The 21,907-nt window shown below is 40.8% G+C and overlaps 1 protein-coding gene across 1 annotated transcript; it reads right to left on the bottom strand.

Annotated features, from left to right (window-relative positions):
- Positions 1-4,024: 4,024 nt before the first annotated feature.
- On the bottom strand, positions 4,025-21,551 carry BPNT2 (3'(2'), 5'-bisphosphate nucleotidase 2). Its single transcript, XM_040066581.1, has 5 exons — positions 21,063-21,551; positions 8,738-8,897; positions 7,690-7,785; positions 5,670-5,831; positions 4,025-4,509 (listed from the first exon to the last, which is right to left on the bottom strand). Exons 1-5 carry the CDS (start codon positions 21,447-21,449, stop codon positions 4,238-4,240), a joined length of 1,077 nt encoding a protein of 358 aa, XP_039922515.1. The 5' UTR covers positions 21,450-21,551; the 3' UTR covers positions 4,025-4,237.
- Between the last annotated feature and the right edge of the window lie 356 nt (positions 21,552-21,907).

Here is a 21,907-nt window from a genome sequence, read left to right as displayed (position 1 = left end):
TGGGCTTAAAATCCCACAGGCATTTATTTGTGGTCCATTGAATCTTACCTGTATCATTATCTAACCTCTGAAAGACAAGAGACATGAAACAATCAATGCAATTTCAAAATATAAAACAAAAAAATATTGTCCTCTGTTGCAGCTTCTTCAGCATTGCCATCTGTTTCTTTCCACTGCTCTAGCTTACTTTAGAAAACAGATCTACAAAGACGTTGAGCATAACTGGGGAGACAGCAGCCTAGAAAAGGGGTTTTCTGTGAGAGAAACTGCTACTGGAATGACATCCAGGAGACAATGAAGCAGCCTTTTTCTGCTGGGATAACACAGCAGAGGCCCAGAAATGACACTTGGTCACTTCTCACTGCACAATTTTTTGGAGATGTGGGCTCCTTATTTTAGATATTAAATCAGGAGTATACGATACTGCACTACTGTTGTACAACCCAAATAGATAACAGGATGCTACAAAGATATTGTAATACACTCATTTATAAACAAAAAAGCAGAGATCAACCCCAGTACTGACTCCCCTCCCCACCTCTGGTCTCCAGCCATAAAAAATTCTAAACTTTTCTCACACCTGAAACCAATTAGAAAATCTGTCCCCTCTAACAACCATGAAGTAAATGTATGGAACAATATCACTAGATGACTCTGCAGCTTCATCTATTTGGTTCACTCACTATCCAAGTATGCCTTATCTGCTAAGTATTTTCATTATTCACTACATGTGCTGTAGATCAGAACCAACACCTCTTAAATTCATCTGCAGAAGTCTGGCAAACATCTCAAAACCAGTTCAATACAATATTCAACCCATTTATTTCTGTGTCCATTTATTTAGAAAACATTCATTCAATGAATGAAAGCTAGGACTCTTGGTATAGTACCAGGTATTATCTATGCTATCATACACTCTTTTTAGAAGAATGAAAAAGAGAAAATACATACAGCTTTAGAATAATTTTACTTGCAACCACCTTAATCATAATAGCCACTCAAAATATCCACCATTGGAAAACCAATGCTAAAATAATACATTCTCTTACTTCCCTTATTTGAAACTAGAATGTTACTATGATTTTTTAAATTAAGATTTTTAAAAATATATATACTTTTGTAGGACCCACCTACAACATGCAATTGTTTTAAGTAGCATCCCTAAAAATGGTGCGTGACAGCTTCATGAGGAAAAGGCTAAGATGTAAAGAACACTGCTGTAAGCCCAGCAGTGAGATGTGGGTATGGCATGTTTTCCTATCCTCTGGGCATAAGGTTAAGTCACATCCACACTGATGAGATCAAACAAATATTTAAGCCAGAATTAATGCAGGAAGTGTCAGAATAGAGTGTAAACACAGTCAAAGAAATGACACACTGAGTGTTAACACTATATAAAGTGCACTGCGATGCGTGCACTAAGCAAGCACTTGTGAATACTTGCTGGTCTGCATAAGAGTTACATTTATTGCAAAATGACATCTGTAACTGATACTCACCAGCTGCTCACCTATTCTCACACCAAAGCAGCTACTCTTTAAATCACACGGGGAGACCACAAGCACGACCTTAGCCCTCAACTGTGGGAAAGCTCTACCAGCTCGAGCTCTACTACAAATAATTACCTGGGCACCAAACTCTCACCGCTTCCTCAGTTTCACCAGGAGTGAGATTAGGCCAGTAATGGTCCCCTGTGAAAGGTACTGATCACTGTGATCCATTGCAACAAAGCAATTTAGGATATTAATGTGTCTAAACAAGCACAAGTCTTCCTAATGGAAGGCTAGGCATTTTAGCCAGCATGTGGGAGGAAGGAAAGGAGGGCCTCTCCTAAGGTACTTTGTTTTCCTAAGAAAAAATAACTTAGGCAAATACTTTCGCTCATTGGTCTATGTCTTCAACTAAGATACAAGTAAGCCCTTGTACATTACATAACATTTTTCTTTTCCCATACAGGAAGTCTGATCACAGCTTATGCAAGGAAGTGACAGAAGCATTCCACAAAATAAAAGCAGTCCTGTTTTTAGGAAGTATGTTTACATACTATTTCAAACTGATTCTAAAACCCCAACTTGCCACAGATTTTACCGTAATTGCCTTCTTAAATATTGTGCATTTGACCACTGTGACACAATCAGGTTTTATACTAAGCCAACTATGGCTATTTCTCATATTTCAATTTTAATCCATGTTTTAACAAATAAACATACAAACAGGTTTTTTTAATTAAATTAGACTTTAAGACATTTAAATCAGCCTTAAAAAGCTGCAGTCTTCTTGTAAAATGTTAAATACTTGATAAATGTTTTTTTATTCTTCACTGAAGTTTGGAAGCTCAACAACTTTTTGAAATAGATCAGATCCTTTTTAAAAAGGGAATGATCACTCCTTTATCACAGCATATAGCAGTTTCTTAAATTTAAGAATTGACAGTAAAATTCCTTTGTGTATTATCTACACCTGTAAAAGTTATTTTCAAAGAGCAGCAATAGTGTCTGTGTTGGAAAAAAAATTCTCCAAAAACTACCTGTACCAAAAAGGTCGTAGAACTAAGCTTCAGTTGCCTTTGCCACTAAGTTTAAGAAATAAAAGTCTGTATCTGTAGTTATGTAACATCTTTTGGAAATGTAAACTTAAGCTAGAAGTTGAAAGCAGTATCTAAACATTCTCCACTACTGACCTAAGGAGAAAAACCTCTTTTTAAACAATACAGCAGTTCTCATTAACAATATGAAAAGTTAAAATTAAAGAATTAAGGGTTTGGATCAAGCAGCCTAAGCCTACACCAAACAAGAGAAACTATCTATATTAACGAAGAATTTTAGCATTCTTGAGGAGAGATGGGCAGCTTATTTTCTGGTAATTCAAGTAACATGTACATTTTAACCTCCTGAAACCTTTCAGGTGGATGCGGAGAACAACAATGCAGATGCTTACAGGTCTGGAGACAGACGTCCACATATTTTAGAGGTACAATAAATTGTCATTTGATATCAAAGGATCCGCGTTCTGTATGTACTGGATTGCAAAGCACATTTTTCAGTAAAGTATTGCAGACCCTGCTGTACTTCAAATGCCACACGTTCTTCAAAATTGCTCAAGCACATTCAAGTTCAAATGGTCTCTCCTCTCTCTGTAAATTACAACAAATCAAATAAGCACAAATTGTTTGGAATGGCTGAAGAGCTTTCTGCAGGAAAGAGTCTGCTGTGAGCTAAAAAGACAAAGCTGTTCCTGGAGTTGTAGAAAAAGTGCTGGTTTATAACTTGTGTTGGAAATGGAAATAACCAGTCAACCTACTATTTCTGTAAAACTCATTCCCTATTACTCTGGCCAATGGAAAGAAAACCCAAACAAACAAAACAATAGGTACTGAAGGACGAAGCTGCTTCTATAGGCACAAACACCACATGATGAACAAGTCCTACATTAGAGAATAATCTAGCATGCATCTTCAACACTGTTTGCAGAAATAAAGGACAAGAAGTAACTGCTAAAAACTATACAAGGAAACGCTGCCTTCCTTTAAAAAGGTATAAGGAAATAATTACACTGATTAATAAAACACTGATATTCACAACCCACCTGAACTAAAACTGGTTTACATCTTCAGGAAAGAAGTCAAAAATAGTACAGCACATTTTTTTTTCCTCTTAAAAAGCAGAGAGTGCCACACTGTCAAAGATAAACTGTTGCTGCATAAAGATTTGAATCAACCTTCTTGTGCTTTCCATTCAGGGGATATAAAATATGAGGTCATGATTCCTGATAAAACGCTTAGAGTTATCAGATGCCTATACAAATCAAGCTTTTTTTCCTACCTAATTTATTATGGAATCACTAAAACTACAGTAAGATGTAAAAGGTTTCGAGAAATTCCTGTGAGAAATATTTAGGTTACTTATAAAAAAAAATTGGATTTTTCTTTAATTCATCTATGTTCACCAATATATATGGTAAATGCACCTTGAGTATAAGAACTGCATGAAAACAGTCTGAAAAAAATAAATCATGGAAACTGATGTGTGAGACCATCGGTCCCCTTCCTACTTCCAATTACTATTATTTTATTCTTTTTAAATACCACCACTGACAAAACCCAATGCAAGATATAGTCCCCAAACCCACACCAAACTGCTTTGCTGTGCTTCTTTTCCAGCACGTTTTCACACTGCTTCTTCAGACAGAGCATCTGGAGGCTACAAAAGCACAAGTTGTACTTCTCCATCAGTCATGCTTATTTGTGTGATGTTTTTTCCAGATCTGGAAGTTTTTCAATTAGTGCTTTATGGTTCATGTTGATACTGGCTATAAGTCCTCCTTCATTGCCATCTGAGCCAGTGTAACTAATTTCTTCACCAGTCAGGGTAGTCATATGGCCACCCAACGCTCTCAACACTGCATTTCCAGCACATATGTCCCACTTCTTAATGTAGGTGACATGGATATACACGTCAGCTTCTTCTTGATTCTTTTCAGGCACATCAAGGAGGGCCAACACTTTATAACCTAGAATAAATGGGCAGAGGTTAAAAAAAAAAAAAATTAAACCAAGCTTTCCTGTCAAAACACGTTAGAAGAACAAGACTAGAAACTCAAATATAGTTCTGCTCTTACGTTTACTCATTCACTTCTCAATCCCTGTATCATGCTCAGGTCTATCTTTTTCCTCCCTGTCTTTTTATTGTAACAGAAGGAAGATGCATACACCACTCTTTAATAAAGCAAATCAACCCAGGGCTTTCCCCTTTATTATTCATTATGCAGTACAAAGTAATCGTTCAAAACAGCGTTCTTTTATGGAATTTTTTCAATTTTTCAACTCTTTGACCAATATTCTTGTTTCATTAATCTGTTCATTTCTTCATCTTCTTAAAAGTCAAGCCCTGGACAAGACCTGCTATAATTAGTTAAAGTTTCATTTTCTTCATCATTTAGAGTCATCATCAAGAAGTAACGCAAGACCTTCTTGACTGAACAATCTGTAAGGGAACTCTGGCTTTTTGCATTAAAGACAAAGATACATTTCCGTAAAAATAAATTTCGTGTGGCTTTTATGAGACTTTAAAACTGCTCTTGTTCACACTAGTGCCTCCCATTTATGTTCTGTCAGTAACATGCACAAGGCCAACGCATAAGTAAAAAGTCTTCAAAAACTTGTTTAAATTGAGTATGAGGCAGATAAAAATGGACCCTAGTGATATTAATTCTCTTTTGACATAAATGCAATAAACAGTATCAAGCTTTAATGGCCTTTATTTAATTTTTTTTATATCAAGCATACTAACAGCTAACAACCAACAGATTCTCTTCCGTGATTGTGCCTGTGGTCACATAATCCTTTTTCTCCCACTGAGGCATCAGTGCCTTCCATGAACCTACATCAGTGTGTTTCACTGAAAGAACCACAACAACATTGCTGGCCCAGGCTTAGATTCAGTAACATACTGACTTGTCAACAGCCTGAACTCTGAACCAAGTTTGCATGTAGGTTCCTAAATACAGGAAAACTTTGTCCCTATTGAAAAGTGTTTGCTTTCAGTGATGTGAAGATCAAAAGGCAAGAGTAAAAAGAGAAGATAGCACAGTACATCCTTTTGTCTAGTAACAGCTACAACATTAAAACACTCAGAAGCAATAAAATGGATAGGATGATTAAAGAACCAAACCTGCTCCACCAGCGGGGATTATCACAGTTTTATTTCCAAATGTCTGCCGTGCAACCTGCTCAACTTTTCCTGCGTGGGAGCGGGACACAATAATCCTTGGAGTCTTCTCATTGTAGGAGGATCGAGCTTTTACATTTGACCCGCCATCCACCATTGCCCAAGCTACAAGAGAAACAAAAATTCTACTAAGATTTACAAAAGACAATCTCTGTTAAATGTGGGAATAAAAGGGTACTTATCAGACAATATGTAATTGATACCTCTGACTTAATACCTCTTACTACTGTAAAAGAGAAAGTTAGGCCTGGCAGAGGATGGGGTGCATACCCACATGGGCACACAAGGGAACAGAAAGAGGCCACACACACATTGGTGCACATGGCATTATCCCAAGCCTGACTGTCCTTGTGTTATACTTCCAAAAAAAACCAGAATAAGAGGGCGAAAAAAAAAAAAAAATCACAAGTAATTAATTTTTAGAATTTGCAATTGGAAAGCCACCCAAGTTAAAAAGATAGCTCCTAGTCAGAAATACATCCAGTATTTCCTCAGACAATGTTTTTATGTAAGAACAAAAAAGCCCTACTACACTTTAAAGCAGATACCAAAAATGCTATGGAGTCATCTTGTTCAGAAGGATAATAATGCTAAAGAAGGAAATAGCTCAGGAGGATAGTGCTGCAAAGAAAAACATTTGATGTTGTATTTCAGAGAACTGAATTTAGAATCCATGACTTCCCACTTGTTTCATCATGAAGTTTAAAGCCAAGCTTGGTAGGTGGCATCCCCGAACCATTAATCTGACATTTACTTAGTAAACTACCCAACAATTTCAGCTCAGTAGAGAGCCAGAATGTTTGGCAACAGACTGAGCTCTGTGTAATAACAATGCTGACTGCCCTTTATTGCTTTGTATTTGTGTGCTAGTATTAGGAACAATCTGACACAAAACATATCAGTATTTCCAGCTTGGAAAATGAACACTTGTCACACAGAATGACAGAAATCATTGCATCTTATCTGATTCCATGTCTGAACATTGCACACCTCACTATTATCAAAGCAGATAAATTCTCAACATTACAATGCTAAAAACCCATTTCTTCAGATAGATACCTAAAAAAATATGTTCCAAAGTCTCCAAAATTCTTGAAGCATATTGGAATATAGCACATACTTAAGTGACTGGTAATTAAATTCAAATTTATAGACAGCAAAATATTTAGCACAAAATGTTGAGTGTTCAGTGGGCCAAAAAAGGACAACAAATACAAAATGCATTTATTCAGACTTTTGTGCCAGAGCTACTGCAAAACTTCAGAACTCTAGAGGTCAGTATTGCCTAAGGGAAAATGTAAACAGAAATATCTGTTTTAAATACACAGTAAGACATGAATACTTAAACTATTCTGAAGTTTTCAGAAGTGCATGCAGATTGCCAAACTTGCAGCAATGTTCGCTGATACATCATTAATACTAAAGAATTAATTACTTCACAGCTGTGACATTAAAAGCATGTCAGATAATGAATAAGGCTATGCTAGACAGTCTTGCCTGTTACATATAAACAGTTGCCATTAACATCTTTATTCAATCTTTTTTTATTCACACCAAATAAACAGCAGCTCCTGGATATATTATCACAGGCCCAAGTTATTCTACTAAATGAGCAAAGTATTCTTTTTTGCTGAAGACTAAAAGCACACATGAAACTGGTCAGTATTTGTAGGTTTAACTTTTTTTTTTGTTTCCTATAAGCACTCTAACCAAAAGGATCTTAGCCCTTAAAAATATTTTCAGCTAGTTTGTTGTAAATGCATCGTTTTTGTTTTAAACAAACCTTCCTTTGTGGTTTTATAGCACAGAACACATCCACAGCTCTAACTGTGTGGTCTGCTGCAGTGTCCTTTTGCTGCGGGTACTATTTTCTCATTTAAACCTATGGATGTTCTCTCAAACCTCAAATTTTAATTAATACTGTGACTGACTATGATGGAAATACGTGAAGGCATGAAGGTACCTGTGTATGATGAGAAGGGCTTGTGTATCACGCCTATTACTGGTTTACCATTTACAGCCACACAAACCATTGTCGTGACATACTGTCGAAGATCCTCTGTGGGCAAAACAAGAAAGTGAGCAAGTTTACAATCAGATGCCAGGTACACAGAAGGAAAACAGACAGGAGATTATCCAGATTATTCCCTGAAGACTAGTTTACATTCTGCCTCTTGCAGTTATCTAACTATGATGTATCTTCAAATAACCTTACAGTTTTCAAAAGACTTTGAAGACTTTTCACCTTTACGGCAATTTTTCTAGTTCAGTAGATGTAACCTATACTCCTACCAGATCTAATGCTAACAGCTGTGTCTTATGCAACACGTTTTCATGGAAATCTGTGCCCCTGCATTCTTCCTTCTCTGCCTCACCTCCTATCCTTTATTGGTTCAAAAATGGTAATTCAATAACCAAAGAACATCCACTGGAAAGGATAATTGCATCAATTACATAATCACAAAAAAACCCCCAGACAAAACATTTCTCTACTTGTTCCTTAGTACTTATCAGCAAGAATTTTAGTTGGATTGCCTTCAGCTGCTTATGTGACATCCTAAAATGTTTGAAAAGGGGGAAGACTGAATTATGCATGCTTTTCTGAAAAATTACAACAAAAAAATTCTTATATCAAGTTAAATAGGATATTTACTTAGTATTCCCTTTAAATAAAGAAAACCAAAAATCTAAGATACTTAGAGGTGCCACAGTAATGACTGAAATTAAGAAAAACATAATTCCAGTACAATCCATAACTGACAGTTACCATTTATTATAGCAATTACTTAGTTGCAAGGATACCAAAGTAATTTCAGGGTTGGAATATATAAAAGTAAATGTTGCAATTTGAGAACTACACAGATTTCATTATACAATTTGTTCAATTAAGTCATGTTAGCTTTGACATAAGACACTTTAACAAGAGATGTCCTTTTAAATACTATCTAGTCTCCAGTGTAAAAGGCAAGCATCAGAATTACACACATGATTTGTCAACAAGAATCAGCTACCTGTGTATTCTTGTGTAGCATCTAATGGATCGATCCAGACAGTGACACTTTCTGCTGGCACCTCTTTAGGCTGTATTTTTTGCTTTATGTCTTCAGGAATACTGTGATCCCAGGAGACTGTCTCCTGATCAGCTGTATCAACACGCTCCTCAGAATTTATCTGTGGTGAGACAACAAAAGTAGCTGCATTAACATATCAGATACAGTAACTGCGGCACTTGGGAAAACTGCAGGTTTGCTCACATTTTTTCTTTCTTCTTTCACCCGAAATGCAGGAATTAGTCACTTCTTAAGCAACTCACAGTCATGTGACAAGCAATGCAAAACCACAATCCAGAATTTTACTGTGAACTGCACCACAGCTGGACACTGTTGCTTTGGCTGCAGCTCTCCCTGCTGAACATTCCCACAGTATGAACTGCACTTTTTAAAATCAATATTTAAATGCAGTTGCTTCAAGTACTACAGGCAGAACATTTGACTCTGGAGAGTCATACAGTACACAGACAGTCGGGGGTCTAAAATTCAGTTTATACAGACTAGTAGAAGCACATGGAAATGTAGAGATATACCAGATATTGTGCAGACTGTGCATGACTTGGACAAGAAGAAGCCTTAGTATATATATTCCTGCTGCAGGCATTGAGTTGCAACTAGAAATTTAAGCAGCTCAATTGAATTTAACCACTACACAACTATCAGACCATTTTTAGGGTAGGTTGGGGTAAGGTCCTAAGAGGGCCCATGAAGAACATTTATTAACAGCAGTCAAAAGTCACATTTAAGCCTATTGTCACCTGCTCCCAGCTTAATGAACTTTACTCCACACCAGGGGGCATTTCAGTACATCGAGCAGAGTCTGGCAGCAGAGCACACAGCACCAATCTGTTGAATGGAGTAACACTCTGCTAAACCCAACACAATGTCCTTGTGACTGCAGTAGCAAAATATTTTTGGATGGCCAGAGATGCAGTTGTCCCAGCAACCGACATGGAAAGACAATGAAAATGATAGAGCTATCAGACTACATTTGAATGTGACAGACCTCATATGAGCAGGATTTTTACATAACTCACATCGTGACAAGAAAAGGCACCACACCTCAGTTGTAACAGGGTATTAGCCAAGAGTTAAGGGCCGTTTTCTCCAGAAAGCTCAAAAAGAAAAAGGAAGCAGAACTGCAGCAACTCCAGCCATACATCTTAGCTGTTTCTCACGTAAAACCAGTATTTGAAGCATTATATGCCAAACATGGAGCTCTTGAAGTTGCCGTGACTACAAATTAAACATCTGTCACTATACAATAAACCTGATGATTGCGTTTTCCCCTAGGGAAAACAGTCCTGCAAAGTCAAGATGAGTAGTTCCACAGACTTGGCAGTCTCAACATAGCCCCTGGGCAGTCTAAGTTCCACTACAGCACACGACATACCATCATAAAAAAACCATTTCCTCAACAGAAGAAAGGGGCCTCCAATAAGTTAAAGAGTTGGAGCCAATGCTCAAAAGGAAGAATATCTTGTTAAACCTGTTGTTACAGTACACTAGAATGTAAAGGCTGAAACTATCTGAAAGGTACTGTTTTCAGAGAAACACCGCCTACTAGCTCAGGTTTTGCACCAGTGGCTGTGACACTGCAGCATTTATACTGCTTCTTAGGAGTCTCCCTCAACAGACATGATTATTCCACTAGAAAAAAACTGGGAAAGTGATCAGGTTGCATAGACATCTGGAGAAAATAAACAAAAAACAAAAACAAAATCCCAAGCGGAGTTTTGGCTGAATAGCTGCCTGAGAGAGGCTCACCAACACTTAAAACTTCTTTTATTCCTCCTGTTTTCTTTTTTTTGATAATGAAGGAGAATATACCTGGAAAACATGCCTATGTGTTAATTCCATGTTCCTATTTCTCATTCTCATTTGCTGGCAGCCTCCAGAGGCCATGACCTTACACTAAACTTTTCTCAAGCAATATGGATATGTAGTTCACTGCAATCCCAAATCTTAACTCACAAATTAGGAGTAGCTATGGTAGAAAGACAATCACAAGGCCAAATATTTCAGGCACTTGACCTTATTTCAGCAAGATGCTCTGGGGTTAATTGCCTAAGAGCTGTAAGGTGTAAAAGCCCATCTGGGGAAGTTCTGGAAGCTGAGCACTGACATGAAGGTTAACTACATTTTGGCAATCTTCCCCAGTTATGCTTGAAGGAAAAGTCCTCCTCACAAAGAACTGCATCAAACACAGAGATCTAATAAAAGATACGTAAATCAGTGTATGGAATACTGCTAAAAAAGGGAAAAAAACCAAAACAACCACCCCCCCCCCCCCCCCAAAAAAAAAAAACCAAAAAAAAAAAAAACAACAACAAAAAAACCCCATTATTTCATGAACAAGGCAGTCTGGCTGAATCTCACCAGTACAGAGCTTCCCCAAAACAAGCCTGTAGGGTGCAGGAATTCCATAACAAATGAGGGATGCTGCTCAAGGGAGCCAGCAGCAGAGGTCCAACACCAATACCAGCATCAGTCCCAGGTGTTTCCAGCCTTTGGAAACCTCTGCACAGAGAACACTCCTGTTGGGCACACTGGTGATTGGAACACAGACCTGCTGATCTGACTGGAACACACCGTGTACCACAAACTTGCGTGGATAAATGCCGTGCTCTGAACAGCCAGCACTCCTGACCACTTCAGGGAACCTCACAGTGGCTCTTTGTCCTGTGCTGGTTTAGTCCCTACCAACACTTCATGCTGCCTTTGTGGCAGCTCATCACCCAAAAAACCTACTTGAATACTGGCTAGCTGTCCCTGGCATGGTGCACAACTTCAGGCTTTTTCCTGGTCTGAAAGACTGGAACACAACTGTAGTTTTGCCTTTGAATTCACCCATCAAAGGTAAGTTAAAGTGGAAAAATTCATGCAAACACACCTCCCCCTCCAAAATAGAAGCTTCTGTTCAAATACTTCAAATTAGACATCAATACATGAAAATGCAATGCTTTTCTTCATACTTCTTCAGCTCAATACTTATTTTATATTTTAATATACAAATAATCCAGTATCTTGAAAAATATGAGGCAGCACAGCACTTTATTCCTGAGAGTATCAATAACCCCATGGGAGAATTATGTCCTCTGAAATCCAAATCGTAGTGCTCTTTCATTAGAAAATAAGAACAATACAAAAATTGTCAGAGCTGTATTATGAAAACACCAAATAAGCAACTCAAACTGAAAAAAAAAAAACCAACACCAAAAAAACCCCCCACACCCAAACAAAACAAAAAACAAAACAACCCCCTTCCACAGAGTACAGGTAACAAGAAAAGTAAACATTTACCAGTCAGAATGTGAACATAAGAGTATCCTGGGTATTATCTTTCAAAAACAGAGATAGGAACAGGTTGCTCAGAGAGGTAGTAGATGCCCTATCCCTCGAGTGTTCCAGGTCAAGCTGGATGGGGCTCTGAGCCACCTGATAGAGTTGAAGATGTCTCAGCTCATTGCAAGGATGTTGGACTAGATGGCCTTTGAAGGTCTCTTCCAATCCAAATTATTCTTTGATTCTGTGACTCAGTGGATAAGTCTATTGATTTGATTGGGACCAAGGAAATGAAAAGCCTGGAGGCCTGCAAGCCTGGAGTGTGCACAGGGGAACATTAGTGAAACATTAATAGGTGCTTGTTTTTCTGTTTTGTTGGTGAACTGATGCTGCATGACCTACACAGCCACTTCACCAGTGATTGTGTCGTGTAAGCATTACGTATGTCCAAGTCTCAACTTTGCCACCTGTATCCACCTGACATGAGATGGAGGAAAGAAGTGGAGATTCAAAAGTAAATGCAAACATTTGCAAACAATAAGCCAACCGTGATTTCAACACCTTCTTTCTGAGTGACTCACAGATGTCATCTGTGGACGGTGGAAGATACTTTATAATTACATATACCTTCTGTACTAATGTCTAGAGCAACCACAGAGTTCATGTTCATGTCTGTCCAGTCTGGTGGCCTTCTAGAGAGAGTGAATGCAACAATTGATAAGGATGCCAAGACCAACTGGTGTCACCTACCTAGATTTCTGTAGGGCCTTTGATCATTATTATCTCCATTATCTCCAAATTGGAGAGACATGGATTCAGTGGGCAAGGAACTGGATGGATGGACACAGCCAAGAAGTTGGGGTCAACAGCTTATATGTCCACATGGAGGCCAGTAATGGTCTCCCCCAAGGCTCCATTTTTGGGACTAGTGTTCTTTTATATTTTCATCAATGACAACAGTAAGATCAAATGAACCCTGAGCAAGTTTGCAGACGACATGAAGCCAAGCAGTACACTTGACACAGAAGAAGGAAGGGATACTCCTGAGGGACCTGGATAAACCTGAGAAGCTGGCTCACAAAAACCTCATTAAGTTCAACAAGTCCAAGTGAAAGATGCTGCACCTAGTTTGGGGTAATCCCAGGCATGAGTACAGACTGGGGGAACTGAGAGCAGCAAAACAGAGATTCGTGCTCACAAATCCATGATAAAGCCCAATCAACTACTTTCTGGGATGCATCAAAAAAGCAGCATGGCCAGCAGGTGCAGGGAAATGATTCTTTTCCTCTCCTCTGCCCTGGTGAGACCCCATCTGGAGTGCTGCAACCAGGTATGGAGTCCTCAGAACAATAATGATGTGGACCTGCTAGAGTGGGTCCAGAGAAGGACCACAATGATGATGAGAGGGATGAACACCTCTCCTATGAAGACAGAGCTGGGTTTATTCAGCTTGGAAGAGAGAGAAGGCTCCTGAGAGACCTTAAGGCAGCCTTCCAGCTAAAAAGAGGGAAAATAGCTTTTTACATGGGCAGATAGGGATAGGACAAGAGGAAATAGTTTTAAACTAAAAGAGGAGAGATTTGGCTTAGATTTTAGGAAGAAATTCTTTACTGTGAGGGTGGTGAGGCACTGGAACAGGTTGCTTAGAGAAGTTGTGGATGCCTCATCCCTCTGGATGGGGCTTTGAGCAACCTGGTCTAGTGGAAGGCGTGCCTGCCCACCACAGGATAGTTGGAACAAGATGACCTCTAAGGTCCCATCCAAGACAAGTCATTTTATGACTCCATTATACCCCCAGCTACACACCTTGGAAGGTATACTGACCTACGAGGTAGCTGCATGGGTCTGTAATTGATTTGCTCTTATTTGACTGCGCTTCAGAGATGTCTGAACTTGGAGGAGAGTGGTTCGCCCAGCAGTCTTTGGAATTTCCCCCATTTAGAGACCCCCTCAACCACTGCTGCTGCACTGCACCAAAGGCAACCCTGTACTCACTGCGCTACAAGACCGACAGCTTTACCTCCATTGGCTCCACTTCTCTGTTTTTCTCCTCAAATGTATCAGAGGTGAAAGCTGTCTCAGCTTCTCACAGCATCTCTACATACACAAGTCGCATGAAGGAATCAGATGCCAAAACCTCTGAATGTGAACACCCACTCGACAAGTCAGGACAAATAAATATGCTCAACAGAAGAACACCATCCAGGAGAGCAAAAAGCACTCAAAGCACCATTATTCCCAGTATCTGAGGAAAATATCTAACCTACCCTGGCTACAAAATGAGGCTCTAGAATCTGTTACAAAGGGAGGGGTGTGCATTCACACCAAGATCACACCAAGACTTAGCACACCAGCATCCAGCACCATTCATGATTCCTCCCTTCCGGCTTTTGAATTTGGGAGTGGTGAATAGCAGTTCTTCACTGCGAATGAAAGCTGCTTCTTGAAAGCTTAGGTTACTTAACTCCAAAAAAGAATGCAAACTGGGAAACCAAAGTACCACTTTTTTTAAATTTAAAATGCCTTTAAGCTTAAAATTTTTGAATAGTAGCCTTACCAGCACAGTTTAAAAAACAAAACAAAACCCTTGATTTTATTCAATACCCTGACATTTTTAAAGTCAGCTGCTTGCTTTTGAAAAGGTTCTTTTCCTCCTTAGATTACCACAACATATTAGAAAGGAAAAATAAGCTTTTCAGGTGATCTTCATGCCTTTCAAAAACGTTCCTCTAGCCAAGGTTCAATTTACACAGAGTTTTAGCAAGGCAGATTTTGTTAAGAAAAGAGAGAATTTAAAGTCCTAACTTTAATTAAGTTTTAAACTATAAAGCATATTTGTATTTAAATGTGTACAAATGTATAAAATAAGAAGAGGTATAAAACCCACTGGTCTCATGTTGCCATCCATTTGATCAGAAAACAACAAGTATTTCTATAATTATACCCCAACACTGAAAAAGGACACATGCCTTTTTCAAGTCAAGGCAGACAGAGGTTCTCCTCTACCATCAACTATATCTTTGTTTATTTTAGCAACAAAAAGTCACTTAATGCAGGAACAAGATGACAGAATATGCAAAGAAGAATCTGGACAAGCCTAAAAGTCCAGAAGCTCAATTAATGCTTATCAAAACTCATTGGGTGACTTCAGCCATTAAGCCAGCAGGAAGCAGACTGAAACAAACAGGATTTAACAAATTTTAAAGCCATATCCAGTGACAACTCTGCTTCTGCCGACTTACAATGAATAGAGGTTCGTTAAAACAACAAAAGCGGAATTGAGGGAATCAGCACAGATCACAGGATTCACTGTTTCCATCAGTAATCTGCAGAAACAACTAGAATTTTAGACCAGGAAAATAAAGCCACTTGCTCATTAGCTCACACAAATAGTTTCAGTAGATGGCAAAATTCTTCATTACAGTTTTATACAGACCCAAGTTTAGTAAAGAGGAAGAGATGACTTGCTTGTCACAAGAGTTGCAACACCTCATTTTAAGAAAACATCCAAATAAGGACAGATTAGAAATCTACCCAAAAAATAGATAACACCCAAAAAAGTCCACTGTTTGTGAGTGGCTACAGTAAGAAATTCAACCCTCCAGATGCTCAGCTGATAGATTGAACACCCACAGTGTACAAACAAGCCAAATGAACTACTTGTAATTGCCTCTGAAAAGATAATCACAGAATTCATTAGCATGAAGTTACAGTCTTTAACTTAATTTTTATGCAGAGACAGTGGGCATAAGTCATCTGGCATCATTTGGAACCCATGTTAGGAGACGCATCTCCAGAAAACACCTGTTACTGAGATTTCAGATTAACATTCACACTTCTTGTTTTACTTGGAAACCCACTGGCAGGTGCAAAGATCATCCAGGTCAGAAGAACATTAATTTTAATAAAAGTCCTAGGACCTGAGGAGGCTAATCTCACAACATGAAAAGACAAATTACTAAACCTACTCACTAAAGTGCAACACCTCTGAAGTTTAAGTACTATTATCTTTTTTAAACCTACTTCTTTAACATATCTACCTTTCACACAATCAGCATCAGTTGCAGAGCTTGCCATCTCAGATGAAATTCCAGTTTTTTAGGTATGGTAGTTGGCACTGTGGTCTGAAGCTTGTAAACAGTGAGTTTAAACCTAGACAGTACTTCAGATAGTCTGATAAAAAAAGGAATGCTTGGAGTCATTAATCTTCAGAAGTCAGACTAATTTCGAAGAAAAATCAAAGTAAAACTGACATGTTCTTAAAGTTTCATTTCAAACCCTGATTCTATCATTACCATGCATAAGCTTGAAATGTTATTTATCATCAGTCTTAACTGGGAAAGAGACATAAGAATATTTGGATTCAGAACAGTGGCAAGACTCATAAAAAGATGCTCAAAGAGAAAGACTGGGACAGAAGACGACTTGATTTCCACCACATTCACATTATTAAAAAGAGGTGCAAACAAGATGAAATGCTAATCAGTATTTACACTAGAAAACAAAAGATATAGCTGGTGCAACTCTAGAACAAAAATAGGCAAAAGCAGCTCAAAATGAGAATGTAGGGCAGAATACAATCTGACCAGTAAGACTGAAATCTTCATCCTGTGAAAATAACTCTAGTATAACACAGCAGGGAAACAGCAGAACTGTGTGGGTCACTTTAAAATTGCCTTTTTCAGTTAGAGGACAAGAGGTAATCTGGTCAAAGTGCAAGTTTAAGGAACAGTCTGTCAATCATTCCTGCCTTTGTGATCAAGCAGGGCTGCTCCTTCAGATGTGCTGGAGATGGGCTGTTGTGGGTATTCCAGGGTATTCCTAAAAAACCTTTCTTTTAGATAACTTTTATTTTCAATTTTTACTTGGGCTACAATCAGTTATCAAGATCCTGACATTGATTCCTGGACAGGGCACATTAAAAGAGTAAGATCCTATGGCATGATGGTGAGAGGGATCTTTTAGCAGGTAATGCTGCTAAAACCCTGGTATAATGAGAATTTCTTCACAGAAGCTCTTCTGAGCAGAAGATTTCTGGCTAGTCTATCAATGAATTTAGAAAGAATGCTTCCCCAGTCCACTCCCATCCTAGCAGGAGGGCTGGGTCAAGCATCTCCTTTATCTCCTCACCTAATTCCCACCTTCCTTATCACAGCACCACTGTGCCAGCACAAGAATAAATAAGGCTGCAAGGAGAACCAACAAGGAAATAAGTAACTCAGAAAAAGATAAACAGAATAAATAAATAAAAAATGAAAGCAGCAGAGGGGATGATTACAGCTGGATCAGAGCCTTAACTCGCTCTTAGCATGACAAATGAATGAGGACAACATATTGGTAATGCAGGAGCGGTAACACCTCAAGCCTGTAACTGCAGTTGAGAACCTCACCAAGAGAAAGCAATGCATATATTTTAGCATTAAACATATTTTAAAATCAACTGTACAAAGATGCTTCATGGAATACACATGCAGACCCAAGTCTAGCGAAGAGAAAGAGATGACTTGCTTGTCACAAGAGTTGCAACACTTCATTTTAAGAAAACATCCAGATAAGGACATTGCTGGATGTTGAGTGCAATTAGACAACATTGGGTAATATCCAAGGTAGCAGTAAGTGATTTGCCCCTTAACTTTCTCAGGCTTATTTCTGAGGGATAAGAAAACACCACCACTAAATCTAAACTGAATCTACACAGTGATAAAACACAATTGAGATGCACCTCTTTGGTCTTACCTAACAAGGGTAAGAAGTCTGAACTGATGCAAATGCATCTATTTATATCAAACAAGGCAGCTGATGTCAGCAGTGGAGTTCCTCTTCCCCTGTAGAGACAATACCTTTACTCAAGAGAACAAAGGCAAACACTTTCTGTGGGATTTTTCTCCCCTCAGATTTTGAAAGGGCTTCTTTTATAAATCCGAGTTCTTAGTATTATAAGACTTTCCATATATATTTCAGCTTCTGCAAGTGAAAAGCCTAACTCTTCTATCTTCTCTTAATAACCACACTTTAAGAGACTCAGATCAGCTTCCGAAAGACTGTTTGCATGCTTTCCTTTTTTATGTCCAGCAGCATAAAACAGGGAATCCAACACTGCTCACTGACTTAAGTTTATTTCAACTGAATGACTTTTCCCCCTGGTTACTTTGAAACATTGCAAAGCCAAGGTTAGTCTTAAAGAATCACAGAGTAATAGAATGGTTTGAGCTGCAAGGTACCTTCCAGATCTCACTCTAACCCCCGTGCCAGAGGCTGGGACACCTTCCACTAAACCAGGTTGCTCAAGGCCGTGTCCGCCTGACCTTGAACAATTCCAGGGAGCAGTCATCCACAACTTCTCTGGGCAACCTGCTTCAGCGCCTCACGACTCCCACAAGTAAAGAATTTTGTCCTAATGTCCAATCTACACCTGCCTTCATTCAGTTGAAAAGCCATTCCCCCATGTCCTGTCAACACGTGCCCTTGTACAAAGCTCCTCTCCAGCTCTCCCACAGCTCCCTTCAGGTACTGAAAGGCTGCTGTAATGTCACACAGGAGCCTTTTGTCCAGACTGAACAACTCCATTTCCTTTGCTTTACAGGCATATTTTAGCACCTAGTTTTTGTGCTGGTTCATCTTCTTCCTGGCTGCAGCATTTGGCAACAATTTAAACACTGAGGCACTCCTGTTAAGCTCAAGAATTTCAGGATGTGAGAAAATCAGCATTTTGCATAAGCTTACTCTTGGAATTACTGCAGTTTTTGTCTGATAGCTTTTATTAGCATCATCTTCTCCAGAAGGAGAGAAGAGGAGGCTTATTTGACTTCAGCAGCATCTTTTATTCTGGAGTGTCACTCTGTACAAGAGGATAAGACTACAGATATAAAGTAGGATATTTCTTACATTATACAATTTTTTACTGCCTCAGAAAATCCTCTATAATCCTTATATTCACACCACAACTCAGCAGGTCTGTTCTATAAAAGAGCTGCAGTTTTAGATGGGTTGCTCTGAAGTTACACTTGAAGGATTAGTAGATTGAGATGATACACCTGAGAAGCACATTATATGTATACAGCAGTAAAAGAAAGCTATTATTTTAATTTGGGCAAATGTTTATGAATACATCTTTATCAGTATATGTACAGCTTAGTGAGTATTTTTTAAACTCCACATGAGATAAGCTGTTATTATCCCCATCATGTTCCTTGAATACTTAATGTGCCACAGCTGATCTGCCAGACTGAGTAAGTCCAGATCACCTGAAAAATTTGTCAAGTACACTCAACCTAGACATTCTCAGTGCTCAAACTCAATTTAAGGAGGAGTGGGGAAAAAGAAAAGACACATGCCTGGTATTTTCCAGTTCCACAGACCTATGCACACATTTTTAGTTTTATACTGCCTTTATACTGAGAACACATCTGCGCTTTTGAAAGTACTATCTATTCTTAAGGACTAGCATCACACATCACCTGTGAGAAATGTAGAAGGGAGTACCAAAGTTTTTTAAAAGTAGATGTTCAAAGTTAGCACCCTCTGCCAGAAAGGCACGAGTCAGACTGCCACTGCTAAGAATCCCAGGCTCCAGAGCAGAGTTTACATGTGACCACAGATCAGGCAATACACAGTTCACTGTGTTCCTCAAGCCCAGACTGAATTCCGAGCCTTCTCTAGAAGCACAGGCAACTCTTACATCTAGATTAATTCAGTCCCTCCACCTGAGAAAGGAGAGAAAGCATAAAGGTTTCAAGCCAGCTAAGCTGTAAAGCCAAGGTCTCTGAGGGCGCTGAATAATGCAAGAGAACAGGAGCTAATACTTTCTCTTCCTTTATCACTGGGCCTTGTGAAGGTGCCTTGTCACTGACAGACAATCCAGAAAATCTTCAAAACAGAACCTGCACAATCTTTCTGTAGGGGAAGATTAGTCACATCTCAAGTTTATTTCAAACATAGAAGAATTTGTTGTTTCCTCTAGATTTCATATTCAGTAAGTTCATTACAAAATTTTAAGGCCCCACCAAAACAAACAAACAAAAACCCCCCAAAAGGCCAACAAACAAAATCTACACATTTTTCTGTGGAACTTTCAAAACAGCTACTGAAAACTGAATAGTAACTTAATAACCAAAAACAAGACTTAGCTACTTTTTCTCTCAACCCATCCAGCCAGAAGCATATGATCACCACCTCTGAGATCCAAATTTAAGGCTTTCTATCCATTTCAAATGGCCACGAAAACCTAAGGAATTTAAAAATTCGTCAAATAACAGAAGCTCCCATTGACTGAAGTGAAAGCAGAAACAATGCCAACAACCCCCCCCCCCCCCCCCCAAATCCTCAAAGTATAGTTCAAAGATGAGGGTGCGACCTTAAGAGTTAGACCCAGATTTCAGAAGCGAAGGAGACCAGGAAGGGGTGTACACCTCTGAAAGCAAAGTAAACTCATTTTGCTCAGGTAGGCAGTGATCCACAGTATTGACACAGCTGTGCTTATCGGCTGCCCCACAACCAGGAGTGCTAAACACTCGGTTACTGCAGCGCTACGTTCCAAAGCCTCGAATTCTCGGTCGCTGCTCGTCCCGCTCTCCCTCTAAGTGTCGGCAGGAAGGATAACTACCAAACAACGGCATTCCTAATCTCTGCATCTTGACCCTAGGCGGATTTTTCGCTGTGCAATTACCTGCATCCTGAACCACAGCGCCCACGATCCGCAACAGCGAGACCCGGTGTTTCCCCCACCCCTCCGCGCCCGTAGAGTTCGATACTGTTTCACCTCGCGTGGCTTCGCTTGCAACACGCTCCAACTCCTTCCCCTGCAACCCAACACCCGCGGCAGCGAGCGTGAGGCGGCACTGCCACAATTTCAGCGGGAGGGGAAGGAAAAGCGCAAACGGGGGCAGCGCTTCCCGCCGGCGGTTACAGACCGGAGAGGCGCCGGTGCGGAGCAGCCCAGCGCCGGGATCCCAGCGCCGGGCCCGCGGCAGCCCCCGCCCCACGGAGGGCGCCTGGCACCCACCTGCACGGCGGGGAAGGCGCCCTTCAGCAGGTAGAACATCCTGCGGTTGGAGAGGAGGTCGCCGGTGGTCAGCTGCTCCTCGGCCCCCTCCCGCGTCTTCCCCTTCGCCTTGGCGTTGAGGACGTTCCCCTCGCGGACCCGCTTCACCTCCTCCCCGCCCCTGACGGCGGCCAGCACGGACACGGCCAGCAGCTCCCGCAGGTCCACGGTGCCGCCGGGCGCAGAGACGTGGGGCGTCTCGGGCCCGCCGGCCGCCGGCTCGCTCAGCATGAAGAAGGCGAAGCGGCCGGCCAGGAATCCGGAGTAGAGGTGGTAGAGGACGCCCAGCCCCAGCAGGCAGAACACGGCCATGCCGAGCGGCGAGAGGCGGATGCCCATGGGGGCCATGGCCGCGGGGCGGGCGGGTGGCGGGGCCGGGCAGTCACCACAATCCCATGGCACGGCCGGGACGCTCCGCTCCCGCTGCTGCGGCGGCGCCGGGCCGGCTCCACGCTCGCGGCCGGGAGGCAGCGCCGTCTGTATCCGGGTCAGGCGGAGGCGGAGCCCGCCGGGCGCACTGAGCATGTCCCGCTGCCCCGCCGCCCTCGCACCGTCCCGGCGGCGGCGGCGTGGGGAGTCCCGCCGCTACTGCCGCGCTCATCCGTGACAGCACACGCCGTCTGTCGCCCGCTGGTTCTCCTGAGCTCTGTGGTTTGGGGTGGGTTTTTTCCTCGTCTCACTCTGGGCAGCAGAAGCGCCAGGAGCCCGCGGCGGTGAGGCTGAGAGAGCTGCTCCGCCCGCGGGGCAGGAGCCGGAGCTGCAGCCCGAGCCGAAGCCCGCCCGGCACGCTGGGAGGGAGTTTTCTG

This window comes from Hirundo rustica, chromosome 1 (assembly GCF_015227805.2).
Source record: "Hirundo rustica isolate bHirRus1 chromosome 1, bHirRus1.pri.v3, whole genome shotgun sequence".
NCBI lineage: Eukaryota > Metazoa > Chordata > Aves > Passeriformes > Hirundinidae > Hirundo > Hirundo rustica.
The sequence above is the reverse complement of the archived record's forward strand: the minus strand, read 5'-3'. Positions and strand labels throughout refer to the sequence as shown.

Coding starts and splice junctions, on each gene's coding strand:
- BPNT2 (XM_040066581.1), bottom strand. CDS start 21,449: ATGGCCCCCATGGGCATCCGCCTCTCGCCGCTCGGCATGGCCGTGTTC. Junction 8,898..21,062: donor GCGCCTTCCCCGCCGTGCAG/GTGGGTGCCAGG, acceptor GTCTCACCACAG/ATAAATTCTGAGGAGCGTGT. Junction 5,832..7,689: donor GCCCTTCTCATCATACACAG/GTACCTTCATGC, acceptor TTTCTCTTGTAG/CTTGGGCAATGGTGGATGGC.